The sequence below is a fragment of the Fusarium redolens genome (genome assembly GCF_020744475.1).
Source record: "Fusarium redolens strain MPI-CAGE-AT-0023 chromosome Unknown BKA55scaffold_26, whole genome shotgun sequence".
NCBI classification, from domain to species: domain Eukaryota; kingdom Fungi; phylum Ascomycota; class Sordariomycetes; order Hypocreales; family Nectriaceae; genus Fusarium; species Fusarium redolens.
In genome coordinates, this window is record NW_025763689.1 from 469,331 (window position 1) to 486,543 (window position 17,213).

The window sequence follows — 17,213 nt, forward strand, 5'->3', positions numbered from 1 at the left end:
TGTAGAGCATTATCCTAAGGAGTTCGAGAGCGCCTAGGCAATCTTCCTGTTACCGGCAGGAAAGGTTGGCACATTTTGACCTCTTTTAGGGTGGCCCAAAGGGTCCCCTGCAACGACCAGGCCCGAGGGAAACAAGTACTTCCGTTCCAGAAGATCTAGCCAATTAGGGGCATAGTACTCAATCTGAATGGCTAAGTAAACGTGGAGATGGGGTTATAGTAGGCCGGCTATAGGCTTCTCTGGGCACTCTGGTGCAAGCGGTACGTTTTATATATAGCCGGGAATATCTTGGACAGACCAGGGATGCGGACTCGCGAACACGAAAAATCATCTTGTCAGATGGATGTAACTGCTCATCCGGGCGGACAACAGAGGGTGCCAGATGGGAGGGAGATTTGGGAGGAGGAGGACCTTTAGATCGGCTTGGCATGCCTCTGTTCCGAACCCATGCATGGCTTTGCCTACTTCTTTTGGCTGATGACCTCTTGTCAGTGAATTAGATCAGGTCTTATCTATAAGCGCATCTCCTAGATCTTCGCATAACTGTAGCTTTCAACTTCGCCAAGCAGGAAGCATGATCTTAACAGCTTCGAAGATCCAGGCACCGTTTGACCTTTGGCGCACACGACTCATGACCCAAAGCCACTGATGTATTCTTCCAGAGACATTACAGCATCGTAGGCGAGCAAATGCATGTCTCGCAGAGCCAACCATGGTCTCTCGCCTCGGCTGCCGGGCCTCCTTGCCTGCAGTTCTCCGCTTCGCTTGTCCAGAACAAGCCTCGGAATCCCTTCTTCCTTCTACTAAACGTCCAAGGTCCTCTGTAAAGGAAAAAGACTCTATCAGAAACACTCAGAACAGTCCAGACCGTGGATGGTTTGGATGTTCTGACTTTAGCCGCGATCACTGGAAATTGCCCGGCACCCCCCGGATTAACGTACTATCTGTAGCCACACTGCATCAACTCTTAACCACTCCCACTGCGTTTCTGACGCCTCTTACGTGCAGAGCAAAGTCATAATATGGCATCTGAGTCTAGATGACATCCTTTTTGGGCAATCGGCATCGCAAATCGTGCCTCCGATGGCTGCCGAAAAGAGACTGCCGAACGCGGGCGAGCAGCCTCCGAGGCTCCACCAAGCGTGCGACTGTCCCCTCATCAGGGTTATGCATCTACCATTATGAGTTGTATTGAAGGAGTGCTGGCTAAAGTAATATTGGTGTCTGATGTTTCTTACGCTGTTGGCTGGATGATGACTCGTGGCTGTGCTCTATAGCACCGTAACCCTCCAATCTCGATACTCGATTGTCGGCTAGCAATAACCGTCTTAGGTTACTTGGTATGTTTGTTTCTAAGCATATTTAGCGTAACCTTTGGACGAACCGCAGGTGACCAGGTCCTGAAGCCGAGGTCTAGACCGAAATGAGGTGCTGGGTAAGGGTGGCGCCAGTATCCTAATTGCGACAAAGGATAGCGCCACGGTAGGTTGCGGAGACAAGTCATTGAATCTGAAGGAAGGGAAGGGCGAATATACTTCGTGGCCCATGTGCGAATAGATATTACCGCGCCTGACAAAGGACTACTGAAGCGCACAACCTATGTCGACTAATCACGGGGATGATAGAGTGAATGCCACGAAGACAAAGAGGATTCGCAATCGATGTCACTAGTCGAGGACCTGCCATTGTGTATCAAGATGTCAGGACTGTGATGAAAGTATATACATGAAGTGATTTGCCTAATGCAATGCAGTCCCTACCAACTTCATAATTTAGGCATCGGGGTAGCACTGAGCGTAGTAGGGGTTGAGCGTCTTGCAGTGGAAGCCCTTGCCACACTGCATGCTCCCAGTCCACTCAATGCCACCGCACTGCTGGTACTGCCCCTGTGCCTTGGAGACGGGAAGGGCTAGGATAGCGTTACTGGCCCTTTCGGCGGCGGTGACGAAGTAGGCACTGGGGTTAGTGGTGACCATGCCTGGGAAGATGGAGGCGTCGGTGATGAAGAGGTTGTCAGTGCCATAGACCTTGGTGTTAAGGTCAACGACGGCAGTACCGCCTTGGCGACCGTCATCCTTGCCGAGCTTGTTGGTTCCAATCCAGTGATTGGCACGGCGGTTGCTCCACGAGACGACCATCTGTATGTACCATTAGACCAGGCCGTGAACATCCTCAAAGATTCATGAACCACTTACATCGTCGACGTATTGCTGCGAGGTGACATTAGGAGCAGGTTGGAGCCACTCCAGACCCTCCACGCCAGAAAGAGCTTCACGAAGGTTGTCAAGGGCAGTCACAACAGCCCTCTTGTCTTCTGCGTCATTGAGGTAGGGGTTACCAGAGACGACGGTGTTGAGGGCACTGGTGATGGTCATGCGGCCACGTGACTTGGCACCACGGCCAAGGTACTGGCTAATGGTGATGGACTCTGATTCACGAGTTAGGTCTGGTCTGATATATTGCACCGATTGTCAAGTGGCACTTACTGTTGCTAGTCTCGCCGAGACTGGGCTCAACGCGAGCGGTCCACTGCATGGAGCGGACGCGGCCATCAGCACCAGAAATCTCGTCAAAGATGACCGGGCCAATGTTAGGGGCAGCTTGGGCGAGAATGCCGAAGCGCTCATCTACCTCCAAGTTAGTCTTGACAGCTGAGTTGCAGATGATCGTGCACACTGACCCAGGTACGTCTCCTCATCAGCTGGGATAGGGTCATCGTAGGCCTTGTAGAAGTCGTAGAACACAACGTCGGGGTGCTTGATAACTGTGTCGGTCTACCATACTGTTAGCCTGACAATCTGATGACTCTGCCATATGCACTTACATTGGTATGGTCCTCGAGATTGTAGCCGACAGGAAGGTTGATCCACTGATCCTTAGCGATCATGGAGCCACCATCGCGGCTAGAGTTGGCGACGATGTTAAGCTGGTCATCTGGGCCAATACCACCTATGAAGCATGATTAGAACCAACAAACTCTGACAGCGTGCGGATAATACAAGACTCACTGCGAAGGAGAATTTTAGCACTACCAAAAGTGCCAGCCGCAAGAACGACGCGACCAGTCTCGGGAGTGAGCTTGACGGTACCGACATAACCGGCGCCAGCGAAGGGCTCGACCTCAAGGCCGGTAACGTGACCACCGGAGCGAACGACACGCCTGACCTGGGTGTTGGTCCAGTACTTGAAGTTGTTCCGCGTGTTGGCAGAGACGAGATAGGTAGCAAGGGGGCCCCCGCGTTCACCTCCGGAGAACATGAAGGGCGGGTGGGTATAAGTACGGTTCTTCGCGGCCGGCTCCTCAAGAGCGTTCACTTCATCCCAACCGGCCTGGTCGATTGCTCTAGCGATAACCTTGAAGCCCTGGTCGAGGTATAGCTTGCCATCCATAGATGGGAAACGTGTACCAGGAATGCGACCGAAGACACGCTCCTCGTACTTGGCCATATCTTTGGCCTTCCAGCCATCGGGGAAGTTGAAGTCCCAATCTTCTGGGTTGGGACGCCACCACAGACCAGCGTTGATGGCGGTGCCTCCACCGAGAACACAACCGGCCATCTGATCGGTATCGGGGCAGGCAATGCCGGAAGAGTCGGCCCAGATCTCGTTGCATAGACCGGGAACGTCGAAGCGAGTCAGGTTGGTGCCTTCAAGCCAGTCTGGCTTACGGTTACCGCCCCAACGGCCAGAGGATGGAGGTCCCTTCTCGATGAGAAGGACCTTTTTGCCAACCTCGCTGAGACGGTCGGCAACGGGGAGACCACCAGCACCACCGCCGACAACAACGTAATCGTACGTATCGTCAGGGACGGGGATACCGGTGGGTGGTGCAGCGGTGGTGGTAGGCTCACCGGTGGCGGTGGAAGTGGGCTCCTCACCACTGCCGTCGCAGTTGCCATCGACAACCTTAGTGGCGAGCTCAGCCCACTTATCGTACTCATTATTGAAAGCGTTGCCAGTAAGTTGGCCACCGAAGATGCTCTGGGTTTCGTGCTGGACCATCTGAGCCTCACGGGGGCACTCAGGGTTTATCACATTCGTGGTGCTGTGGGCCCAACCGAGAACGGCGACTGGAGAGGTTGTCGCCAATTGGCCAGAGTTTCCGTCTTGTGACCAGGAAGTGCATCCCTGGCAGCGGTAGATAAGAGTAAAGCCATCCTCAGTGATGCTGGAAGAGATCTGGGTCAGAGTAGCCTCGCCCTCGTACGGGCCAGGCTCGACCTGGGCGTTAGCCCAAAGGAAGGTGGTAAGGATATTACCATCGTGAGGGTAGGCAAAGACCAAGAGCGAGTTTGTCATGGGTCCGCCGTAGGAGAGACCGCACCATCCGGTGCCCTCCCCGTTGGGAGTGGCGCAATTCTGTTTACATGGTCAGAAAAGAAAAGCCGTTGTTTTTAAATATTGCCTTACGAGGTATCCAATGAACTCATTGGCGTTTGTGGTCTGTCCATTTCCGGGGAAACTGAAGCCGAAAGTCATACTTGGGGCGGTCCATGTGTCGAACACGATCCCAGTGTCTGGATCGGTGTAAGCCGCGGGTGCTGATTGCTGAGCAGACACATACTGGGTAACTTCTTAAGGTCAGCACTCTAAAGCTGTCGAAGGGGAACATGTTCAGACTCACGAGGCGCTAGGGCCAGAAGCCATGAAGAGCGGTAGGAAACCATGATGACGAATCCCCAGTCGACGATTGGTGAAGGCCGTGGGTAGAACCTCCGTGATCGTGATCTCGAAAACACAGCAGAAGCCGCATTTATATACCAATGAGAGCCATGACCAGCTAAGAAAAATGGCCGAGGACCGATGCTGTGTTTGGGTGCCACGAGGTAAGGTCTGCAGTTTGTATTAGCTCATAGGTAGAACTAACTCTAAATAATATAGCTTAAAACACACTTTGGGTAATATGTTAATTACTTTTATATTTACCTAAAATAAGCTTTTTAAGCCTATTATTTACTTTAATTAACTTATAACTAAGATAATTTTAAATATCTCTAAAGGTATAAAATACTTTAATTTCTTTATTAAAAAATTAATTATATTTTCAAATAAAATAATAATATATATTAATAAAAATACTTATTAATAAAGGCTATTTAGCTTAAAATGCTTAAAATTATAAAATTAATTTTAATATTAATTAACTTTTTAAATACTAATATAAGGGGAAATAAATAAAAATAAAAAATAAACATAACTCTATAAAATAAAAAAAGTAATAATATTAAATACTTTAATTTTTATAAATTAAAAATATTATATTTAATATATATATTTAAATTTATATATTTATTTGTTCTTTCTCTAGCTATTAACTATTAGAAATAGTATTTAGTTTTTACCTTTTTAATTAAAAACTTAAATAATTTTACCTCTATTTAGGTTATTATACTAATAGTTATTAATTAATATAAGCTTTAACTGCATAAATAATATAATTACTACCTTAATTAAATAGTATAAATACTAACTAAAAATCTACCTTTGTACAAATAGCCTTATAACCTTCTTCCTATAACCTATCTAAAAGGTAAGCTTCTATTATTATACTTTTACTTTAAGGTTAGCTAAAAGCCTGTTATAAAGAAGCTAAATAATATACTTACTAATATATTATTTAATTTAGCTATTTTTTAATCCCTCATACTAATAATATAATAGCTATATTAATATATTTAGAATAATATAGCCTATAGCCTTTAAATAAGGCTTATAATTTAAGGCTTAATCCCTTAATTAATAATATTAAGAAGGCTTTTATAAATTACCTAAGTAATTATAGTATTATATATTAGGAAGTTAAATCTATTAACAATAACCCTAAAGTAAAAGATAAAAGAGATCTTATATAATTAGCTGCCTTTAGTTATAAAATTATATAGCTAATAATACTAAATAGTATTAATAAAAGTAATATATTAAAAAGTTAAAAGGAAATTAAATATAAATAATATTATTATTTTAATTATAATTATAATTTTAAGTAAAAATAAGTTATTAATAATTTAAATTAAGAGAAAAAAGGAAAAATTAAATTAAAGGTTTAAAAATATTAAGTTATAAGATAATAAAAAATTAAGTTATTATAAATTCTATTTAATTTAATAAACATAATTTAATATAATAAATTTAATATACTTTAGGTTTAAATACTATATTAGGCACTTTAAAAGAAATTAAAATAAGGTATGCCCTTATAGGGGTTAATATTAAATAAAATAAGCCTTGCCAATTTTAGATAATAAAGACTAGGCCCTTATTTATATATTATCTATAAGCTATCCTAGAATGCTTACTATTAATCCGCAACAAAATAGACTCCTCTATCCTAAACAAACTTATTATCCTTTATTTTACAAAAGCCAAACAACATTTACAAAACACCAGCATTTCGAGTTTGTTGGCTTGTACCGTTATACTTTTGCCCTATGTTCAGTGAGCCTAGTGTCGATGCGCTTTCTTCACCTGAGATTGCTGTATCACCCAATGTGTACAAGTCCCCGTTCCTTCCAGAAGCGGGTGTCGGAGGATAATGCTCCTTTTCTCCCCCTGACCCATCTGATAGTGGTGAGCGGCCCGGTGCTCCGGGGGTGTGCTCCCCTGCTCAGGCACAGCTAGTTAGATAAACAGGGACTATGGGTATCCATTTCTACCCACGTCTTTGCCCCTTGTCTCGGCCCCCACCCCTTTTCACACGCCAGTTCTGACACTCCACACGCATACTCCCGTCCACGCCGACTCGGGAGATTCCTATCTTAGTTAGGCAGCCAAGGATCTGAAAAAAACACTCAATTCAACCAACATGCAGTTAAAGCTAGCACTGAAATCTTTTTAACAATGCCTAGGCAGACACCCAAGTATATAATAGTCTGGGCTGCGCGATTTTATTTAAATTTATATAAGAAATTTTATAATATTAAGAAGATATAAGTAATATAATAATTAAAATAAGTAAGAATATAAAAGAAAAACTTATAAATTAATTAATATTAAGATTAATATATAAACCTATAATATTAATAACTATATAATAAATTTACTTTAAGGTTATTTTTTTTATAATTATTAAGTAATAAGGTTTATAAATATAAACTAATTTATTATAGTAAATTAAAAAATATTTTTAACTTATAAAGTTTAATAATACCTATAACTATATATTTTATTATATTTAAGTTATATTTAACTTAGATTATTAATATAAAATAAAGGTATTTAAGGAAGGTATTAATATTATATACTAGCTTATAATATATAAAGGTTAAGTTAAGACTTTAATTTTATTAAATTTATTTATAATAAAGTACTTTATATATAAGTTAGAACTCTAGCTTTTTTATTATTATATATATTAAATTAGAATTATATAAAAATAAATAAAGTTATATCTTTATAATACTTTATATAATCTTAATATTTAAGAGATTAGGCTTATATAATAGTAGGTATTTAAGTATAATATCTTTAAGGGTTAACTAAAGGCTTATATTAATTTACTACCTAAGCCTAGTAATATATTATTAATTATAGCTTTAAATCTATTAGATATAAGAGGTATTTAATATAAGTTTACCTTAAAATAAAGTATATTATCTTAGTTTAATTACTTATATATAAATATAAAGTTAAAATAACTTTAAAAATATTTTAAGTCTAAGTATAATTAAAATATAAAACTTAAAAATAAATACTACCTAGCTATTATAATAAATAAAGAAAGGAATAATAATTTATAAAAAATAGGAATTTATTATTAATAATTATTTTTTAATAAGCTAGGAAATAAGTTATTTAAGGTAATAAGAGAATTAAATCTTAAATAACTAAAGAAATAAAGCTAAGTACTAAGAAACCGCAAGGAACGCCCTATATTCTTATATTTCAGATATCTACCTATCTATAACAAGTTATAAATTAGGAAGCCAGGTATTAAGAGGCTTTAAGTAAACCCCAGGCAACTATTAATAATATAGGAACTAATATATTTACTGCTATAAGCCTGTAGCTAGATAGAACACAATAGCCTTCTATCTATAAAGGGTCCTAATAAGATATTTTACAAGCACTAATTAGACTACCTAATTGCTATTCCCTCTACGCAGACTATACCTTAGGATAGGGCAATTTAAAAGGGGCGCCAAATCTTATTAGCCTAAGAGAGGATAAACAGAAGATCTTATATATTATAAGAGTACTTAACTTAGAGATAGACTATTATAAGGATATAGTTTACTATACTAATTATAATATTCTTTATTAATTACTTAACTTAGAGCTTTAGAGCTATTAAGAGATTACTTTTAATTTTATAATAAAGAGAAGTAATAAAATTAGATATTAAAGGACTTAAAAGTAATTCTTAGCTTTTATTTTATAAATATATTAAATACTAGGTAACTTTAAATAAGAAATAATAAATATAAAGATAAAGCCTAAGATCTTTATATAGCTAGATAAAATATAAAGATATAATATTTAGAATTATCTTAATATATTAAAGGGGATTTAGCTAGTTATAAAAAGATAAAGAAGTCCCTTAATAAGAATATACTTTAGTTTTATAGGCAGCTAATTTACTAATGTTTTTCTTAATATTTAAGCTTATAAAGGATTAAATAAGAAAAGATACACTAAGAATAGTAAGATAAATAATAAAAATATTAAAGCTTAAGAGCTTAAAAATAAAAATAAAAATAATAAAGATAACTATAATAACTTTAGATATTATAATAATAATACTAATAGGTATATAGCTAGAACTTATTAAGATTTATTTTTAAATAAAATAAAAGACTTTATTATATTTATATTTAATTAATTCTTTAAACCCTTATTTTAACTATATATTATACTTAATATTAAAAGTTTTCTTAATAAGTAGCTAAGCTCTATATTACTTATATATTTTAGTAATATCCCTAGAATTTCTGCAAATTATTCGAGATTTTAATTAGCCTAATAATATTACTTAAAACTATTAATAATAATTTATATATAATATATATTATTTCTACAGTAAGTATTGCCTTTATATAAATATAAATTTATTAGTATTTTATAATAATTAGAAGCTAGATATTTTAAGTATTTTAATAAAATCTAAGCTAAGTATATAATTTTAGGCTTATAATACCTATTAGCAGAGCTAATAAGCCTTTAAGATTTTAAATATAATATTATATATATTAAATTACTATATATACTTTTCTACTAAAGTAATAATAAGAAATAGTATTTTATACTATACTTTAAGTAATAATAAATAACTTTTATAAACTCTTAGACTATTTTATTATATAAGTAAAAGTACTATATAATTAATTAATATTTAATATATACTTAAATATTAATTTAATAAAAGTTAAAGATAATATTACTAATTTATAAAGTAATTATAGCTTTATTAAATATATTAAAAATAGTCTTAAGTTAATATATTTAAAATTATTAGTTTATACCTATATTATAAGGAGATATAAACTAGCTAGAAATAAAATATAAATATAGCATACTATAATAATATATTTAAAACAAGTTAGTAAGATAAAAAAGCACCTTGCAGGTAGTCTTTATACTGCCTATAGCCACACTCTATAAATCAGAGAACTTCTTAGCCTTAAGTATAAGAATAGTCTAAATATATACTATAGTATTTACATATAGGAAAGCTATATAGTATATATTATCTATTATTATAAAGCAAAGTAATTAATAAACTGCAAGTTCTATATATTATAATTCCTTTTAGTTAGATTAAGTTATGTTTTATTTAAATACCTTATTTATATTTAATATATAACTAATCTAATATACTGCAAGCAGCTTAATACTAATAGGAGAGTTTAGTAGTGCCTTTAGATATACTTACTATTCTAAAATACTAAGAGGCCTTAGCCTATATCTTGTTTAATAGATATTATAGCAAAGGCCGCTTTAAAATAAAAGACTAATATATATATATATATATATCGCCAGCTAGTTATAGCAGTTACTAAGAAACATATTTACAAGGTATATACCCTATTTAATAGGCATAATAATTACAGCGATAATGTTAATATTAATACTATACTTACTTGGTAAAGCAGGCACTAGCTGCTTTAGTATAGGATTATATATAAACTTAATAAAGTATACCTATCTAGACTTTAGCTATTACTTTTATAATACTATAAGTAGGCTTTAATATATTAGTATAAATTTCTATATTAGTTAAGTAAGAATATACCTTTAATACTTAAAGAATTACCTTCCTTAAAGTTATTTTTAATTAGTAAGAAGTAAGCTATTATAAAGGTTATTATATATTATATACTTCTAATAGATAAACCATATTTAGTAAAAAGATAAAAAGATAATAAGCTATTAATAACTTTAAGTAAGTAAAATTTATAGTTTTTATTAATAGAGAGTTAATAAGATAGGTAAGATTAAGTCTTACTAGTAATATATAATAAAATCCTACTTTAAGGTATATATAATAAAAGTAAATATTTTATATTTATAAAAGGAGTTTTTTATATACTTAATAAGCCTTAGATTTTAATTTGCCTTTTTTATAAATATATTATTTAACCTAGCAGAGGTATTAAAACTTACCTTTAAAATATATATAAGTACCTAGGAAATAAGCTTAAGGGGATACTATCTTTTTATAATAAGTAAGGATTCTAAGATCTAATTAAGGTAGTAGTTTTAAAGAATAGTAATAAGGCTATATTATAACTCCTAAAGCTTAGTAAATTTAACTATAATTACTATAAGTTCTTATTTATTAATAAGTTAAATATATAATATTACTATAATTAATATAAATATTAGGATATAAAAGTTAATATTAAAGGCTAGAAATATATTTATTTTAAAGATTTATAATAGGTAATAATATATAATATTAAACTATAAGATAGTAGATAATTAAATTATAATAGCTATATTAAACTTTTTTATATTTAATTATTTTTATATTCTTATAATACAGATTAAAACCAGCTCAACGCTCGGCTTTGTCTGGTCTGTGAGGCAGCTATTAAGCCCGAACCGGCTTAGGTAGAGCGTCGCTATCGCAATTGCCATAAGACTGTCGGACAGCCGCTGCAAGAATTGATCACGTTTGCCGAATCGATCTCGCCATCAGGATGGCGCCCCCAAGCACTACAAGATCCGAGAGATGAGAACATGGAGCTGCCACCAGATGGAAGCCCTCTAGTAACTAATGACAAATCAATTCTAGTAGAGTTGATTTTATTGACCTACCTTAAACCTAGTAGGGTTGATATCATTGCCAGGATGTAGAGTTGATTTGACTTTATCCTGTATACAGGAAGGAGAGTGTTAGGGGTTTGCCAGGGGGTTGCCACAGAACGCGACGCGTCCTGTCGCGTAAAGTGCTATGGGGGTAGCATACTCTAATTGGTTTCATTATTGATCGAAGATCAATCGTTCAGATCTTGTTATCGGTAACAAAGTCAGTATGACGATCACTATGACGGCTTTAAATTTGCAATCTGAACCATGCAGTGCAACTTATCCCTACGTTCTTCTCTCTATATACCGCCTTCTCGTGTACCAGGTTTGTAGGTTTGCCTCTTTAGCTAATAAAGTTGCTATGCATTTGAAAACACGATATTGCAATATATAGCCAGAGCATTAAAAGGAACTGGTAGAGAAGGTAAACTAGATCCTAAATATTATCTATAATTAGGATAAACTGCATGATTTAAGGTACCTAACGGATACGATTGAACCTATTCTGTATTTTGCGTTATTAAAATCAGACGGTTTGAAATGTCGTGCTTGCGGCTATATTGTCCGTCACGTCCGAAAAATACAAAACACTACGCTGCAAAGCACCAATGGATAAACCCAAGAGGTAGGTAAAAACCATCACCGAATCGCCACGTATTTACTTACAAGCCACAGTAGCAGGAACATATCATGTATTAACGATTCTTCTTAAGTCTTATATAATAAAATTAATTCTAGTACTCTATATAATTGATTTGTTTTCTGTTTTACTATATAGGGTAGACTTAATATTTTACTAGGGGTAGAGTTAAATTTGCCCAAGTCACTAGCTGCGGGGTAGGGCGCTGGTTTATGATTAGACCTTGGTTACATAATGAGATTGATTTGGTCCTAACGTGTATGATAAGCGAGTGAGCCAGACAAGCAAGTGAGCCAAAAATCCCTCACCTTACAACATTATAATTCAATCAGCTATATCTCAACCAACAAATATGCCACAGTCCTCAAATGAAGCTAGAATCCTTCTTGCCCTTCAGGCCCTTCAAGATAACCCTAAACTTACAGTCCGACGGGCGGCAAATATCTACAATGTCAACCGTAGTACCTTAGGTCGCCGCCAGCATGGCATTCTTTCAACGCGTGATACTCCCACAAAGTCACGGAAACTATCTGATCAGGAAGAGCAGATAGTAGTCCAATTCATTTTAGACCTAGATTTGCGAGGTTTTCCCTCGCGACTATCATATGTGGAAGATATAGCTAATTCTATACTTGCCAACCGCAACGCGCCATACGTCGGCAAGCGCTGGGCTTATAACTTCGTCAAGCGACAACCAGAGCTAAAGACACGTCTATCTCGGAGGTATGACTATCAGAGAGCTAAATGCGAAGATCCGACTATTATTCGTGGCTGGTTTCGGCTTGTAGAGAATACAATCGCGAAATACGGTATCCGATCAGATGATATCTGGAACTTTGATGAGACCGGCTTTATGATGGGCGTAATTGAGCCCGGAACAGTCGTCACAAGCTCTTACAGGCAAGGAAGACCAAAGCAAGTACAGCCTGGAAACCGCGAATGGATTACTGTGATCGAGGGGATCAATGCGGACGGTCAATCGATCCCGCCGTTTATCATTGGTGCAGGCAAGGATCACCTTGCCAATTGGTACCAAGAATGCGACCTCCCCGGCGATTGGGTTATTGCATTGAGCGAAAATGGATGGACTAATAATAAGCTGGGTCTCGAGTGGCTAAAGCACTTTGATCGGGCTACAGCTAAGCGAACGAACAGTCGCTATCGCCTCTTGATCCTTGATGGTCACGAAAGTCACCACTCCGTCGAATTCGAGAAATATTGCAAAGAGAACAAGATTATCACGCTCTGTATGCCTGCTCATGCCTCTCATCTACTTCAGCCTCTTGACGTAGGGTGCTTTGGGCCGCTGAAAAAGGCATATGGTCGAGAAATAGAGCATCTGATCAGATGCAATATAACCTATATTAAGAAGACTGAGTTCTTTCCTGCCTTTTACGCCGCCCACCAAGCTGCTATTACAGAAAGCAATATCAAGGGAGGTTTCAGAGGAGCTGGGCTTGCTCCCTTTAACCCAGAAAATGTCATCTCGAAGCTTGATGTGCAGCTACGGACTCCGACGCCTCCCGTAGAGGTCATAATACCATCGACCCCTTGGACTGCAAGGACCCCAAAGACAGTGCTAGAGGCCCAATCGCATTCTAAGTATCTGCAAGGAAGGATCAGAAATCATAAGAGCAGCTCCCCTGAGTCAATAATTGAAGCCGTAAAGCATTTTGAGAAGGCAACAACTGTTCTTATGCATAAGATGGTCTTACTAGATGATAGGGTTCGACAACTTGAACAAGAGAATAAGACAGTAGGGCGACGCCGGAGGGGAAAAAGGACTAAGGTACAGAAAGAAGGGCCTTTAACTATAGGGGAAGCATTACAAGCAATTGATCAGATAGATATTGATGCGCAGCTAACAGCTGAATCCTCGAGAGGTGGTCGCGGAAGGTCACAAGGAGCAAAGGTTCGGCAGTGTAGTATTTGCGGAAAGACCGGGCATAATGCAAGGACCTGTCAGGAGGCAATTGAGGTCAATAGGGAATAGTATAACAATTAATTTTAATTGATCAGATAGATTGTGGTGTTTTTATTGCGAATTTAATTTGGAAGGTTAAGATATGTGGCTCACTCGCTTGTCTGGCTCACTCGCTTATCAAGCACGTTATACAAAAGACAAGAACCTCGTTCCCGCCCCGGAAAAACTCACGACCCAATCATCCATCAAAAATAAACTCATTATCCCCAGCCCCGCGCGCCTCAATATAGAAACCTTCAAAGACATCATCGACACAGAGGGCCCCGACTGCCAACAAGCTGCATTCAAATACAAACGGGGCGACCCTGGTCAGGGACACTGCTTCTCAGAATAAAAAGAAGACGGGTTCAAATGGCCCGACTTCAGCAAGGCCATCACCAAACCCCCGAGTATCGAAGAGGCCAAGAAATGACTGGATCAAGTCATCGATAACCCGCCCGAAGGCCTCATCTCGTGCTATACCAGCCACGGCCCTGGCCATGCAAGTAGACTTTGGCACCAGCCACAGCTGAGCACCGGACAGCGCGTCCTGGATGAGCCTTCATTCGAGGAAATTCGGAAACCATACTGCCATAGGGGACGACATGTCGTGCATAAGTTGTAATGCTGACACAAGGCATCTTTAAAATCAGGCTGTGAGGAGTTGCTACTCAACACCAGAGAATAACCAAATGAATGAAGAGTTTTTCTCATTAGATATCTTCTTTCCTTTTCTATACTATTCTTTCTATTTTCTATATGCCATTATGCAGTTAAACTTATGCCATTATTACAACCTTAACTAGGATATAAAGTTAAACTCTATTAAAATTACTAGACTCTAGTATCTTAGTATTGATCTTACTTTCTCTAAGATATGCGTTGATATTTATACAAGGCTGTGCACCATGGCCAGAGACCCATCAGTGCCATTGCACGGTTGAAATAGACAATGTTGGCTTTGGCTATGGAAACAAGACAAGGCTTTATAAGCAAGAAACTGAGGCCATTTTCCATATTCAGTTGGACAAGTATGCTGGAAGATGGAAGTATCGTAGCTAAACAATTCGCACATCTCTGCAGCCTCCTTTGTTTATTATAAATAACATTTGAAACCCATGGCACCGCAAAAGCAGAAGTTCCGAGGGCCTCCGGGCCGATCATGACCAAAGGTAATCTCTTACTTTGCTATGTAGATTTGGCATGCACTTTTCATGTATGCAATAATAAGGACTGCAAGAGAAAGCCTGAAGAATCTGTCTTCCAGGTTAATCAATTACCCGAGGCATTTGGCCTGCGCATATGGATAAGCCCAGGTGACTGTTGCAGGTCAAGCTTGAATGTGAAAAGAAATGAATTATTAGAGTACAAAATAGATCACAATGCTATTATCCAATTCTATCTCCGGAAGCTCAGAGTTCATTAATACATGAACCACGATAACATCTGGCACTGATACCTCAACTGCATCCCCGGCCGCATTGCGCGCAGCCGACACAAGTCTCCTCATCTGCCGGCGAACAATGAGGTGCGTTTTTGCGGGTAAACATCTCGCCTCGCGGTCCCTTGTAGCATGGCAAGCGACGCTGGCAGTTGAACTCATTCACTTTGTTCATAGCCACCGATCTAATGATGTCCTTGGAGACCCATGAGAATTTATGATCTGGATAATCAGACCGGTGAACCAAGTACTCAGATTGGTCATTTCGGTACACCATGCGAGAGCCAATCACTTGTCGAATAACTGAAGCTTGTTCCCGGGGCTCATGGAAGAGGCTCTCATATGGGTTGCCACTGTTTGCTGAGGGAGTGCCAGTCTTAGCCCACTGGAAGGTAGACATGGTGTTTAAGCTTGTGCGGGAAGAAGGAGCTCGTGGAAACTTGTCTTCATCAGGGGCAGTATGGCTTAGCCACCAGCCAGGGGTCTGGGGCAACCCGTTGATGATGGAGGATCGACGACGTTCCGGCATGTGTTTGTCGCGCTGATGGTCGGGTGAAGATATTTGGGATTGGAAGAATGACTGATAATCAGCGAGAGGAGAGCGGAGGTCCATCATGTATGGAAGTCCTGAGACACAAGTTTCTTCGGCAGCTTTGATGGTCTGAAGACCGTCAAAGCTGTTAACACTCTGGGGGAGGGGGAATCCTTCTTCAAAAGGAGAAGCCAGGGACTCAAAAGACTCTAAACCCAGATTGTTAGTAATTCCATGAAACAGCATTGAAGGGGGTACTTACCCGATCCACCAGGACGAAAGTCGCGTGGAGACAGGTTGATGAAGACGTGATCATTGAACTGAGCAGACATGTTGAGTGTGATGAGTTATTGAGATGGGGTGGAAAACGATCAGAGTTGGAAACACCGGCGCGATGTTTGTATAGCCCATTTGAGAATAAAGCTCTTTGATGAAGTTGCTGCATGCAGTTGCAGCTCTGCGCTGTGAGAATCTGCATTTGTCTCACTGCAGTATAAAGACCGAAAATGCGGTGAACTCAGGCTCCTTTAAGCCTTTCAATGCATGTTTGCTGAGCTATCAAAGGGAAGGGAGATATGAGGTTGACGATGGGGGTAATTCAACGGTTTCGAACCTGCATTTCTGACACACGATGCTTGTTGTACAAGCCTTTGTTCCAAGCCAGGAATGATGGACGATAAGTCAAACGTGTCAGTATGCAAGTTTGCTTGCACTCAAAGAATATGCACCCAAAGCAATGTTTCTAGGGCGGCCTCCCCTCATGATGGTAAAGACCGAAGCGGGCGGTGTCGTGGTGCCATCAGCGTCATTTTCCAGCTCTGCAGACATGTCATCTTACCAGCAATTAATAATACCAGCTGACGCTTGATCAACGCAGTTAAATGCTGAAAATTGCTAATAAGTAGACAGTATTACTTCTCTGTATATTATTCCTACATTCTGCTGGAATTCGGGCAACGTTAAACTCTTGGCGCCATAGGATAGACTGCATAAAGGTAGTTAAAACCAAGCTTTCGCAGTTTATACAAGCCCGCAGTTAAAAGGCGCGAGTGGAACACTGGAGCATGATAGATAAACTTCAACTCCCCATGTATCAGGGTGACGCGGTGAAGAAATGTCCCTTTTCTATTTTAATCACGAGATACAAGATTAAAGCCCATGCTTTCGGATTAATTATATGCATGACGTTATATTGCGGCACAACACCTTTTCACAGCACATACGACCACAGCTCGAAGAAAATACGGGATCCCGTCTGCTCTCCCATAGTCAAGCTACGAAGCGCTGGATTAGTAGTTGGGTCGGTGACGACCAGCGAATTCCCGGTGTTGTATGTTTTTTTTAATCTTTTATCAGACTAAACTAGATTGACCCAGTATGAACTACTTAC

At 38.7% G+C, this 17,213-nt stretch overlaps 2 protein-coding genes across 2 annotated transcripts; both read right to left on the minus strand.

Moving 5' to 3' along the window:
• Positions 1-1,772: 1,772 nt before the first annotated feature.
• Positions 1,773-4,554, minus strand: BKA55DRAFT_655775 (uncharacterized protein; the record flags this gene model as incomplete). Its single annotated transcript, XM_046197431.1, has 7 exons — positions 4,411-4,554; positions 3,009-4,359; positions 2,825-2,949; positions 2,681-2,774; positions 2,487-2,627; positions 2,196-2,428; positions 1,773-2,138 (listed from the first exon to the last, which is right to left on the minus strand). The coding sequence occupies exons 1-7, from the start codon at positions 4,477-4,479 to the stop codon at positions 1,773-1,775; spliced, it is 2,379 nt and encodes a 792-aa protein (XP_046042487.1). The 5' UTR covers positions 4,480-4,554.
• Positions 4,555-15,310: 10,756 nt separating this feature from the next.
• Positions 15,311-16,155, minus strand: BKA55DRAFT_717204 (uncharacterized protein; the record flags this gene model as incomplete). Its single annotated transcript, XM_046200915.1, has 2 exons — positions 15,311-16,032; positions 16,086-16,155. The coding sequence occupies 2 exons, from the start codon at positions 16,153-16,155 to the stop codon at positions 15,311-15,313; spliced, it is 792 nt and encodes a 263-aa protein (XP_046042488.1).
• Positions 16,156-17,213: the final 1,058 nt, after the last annotated feature.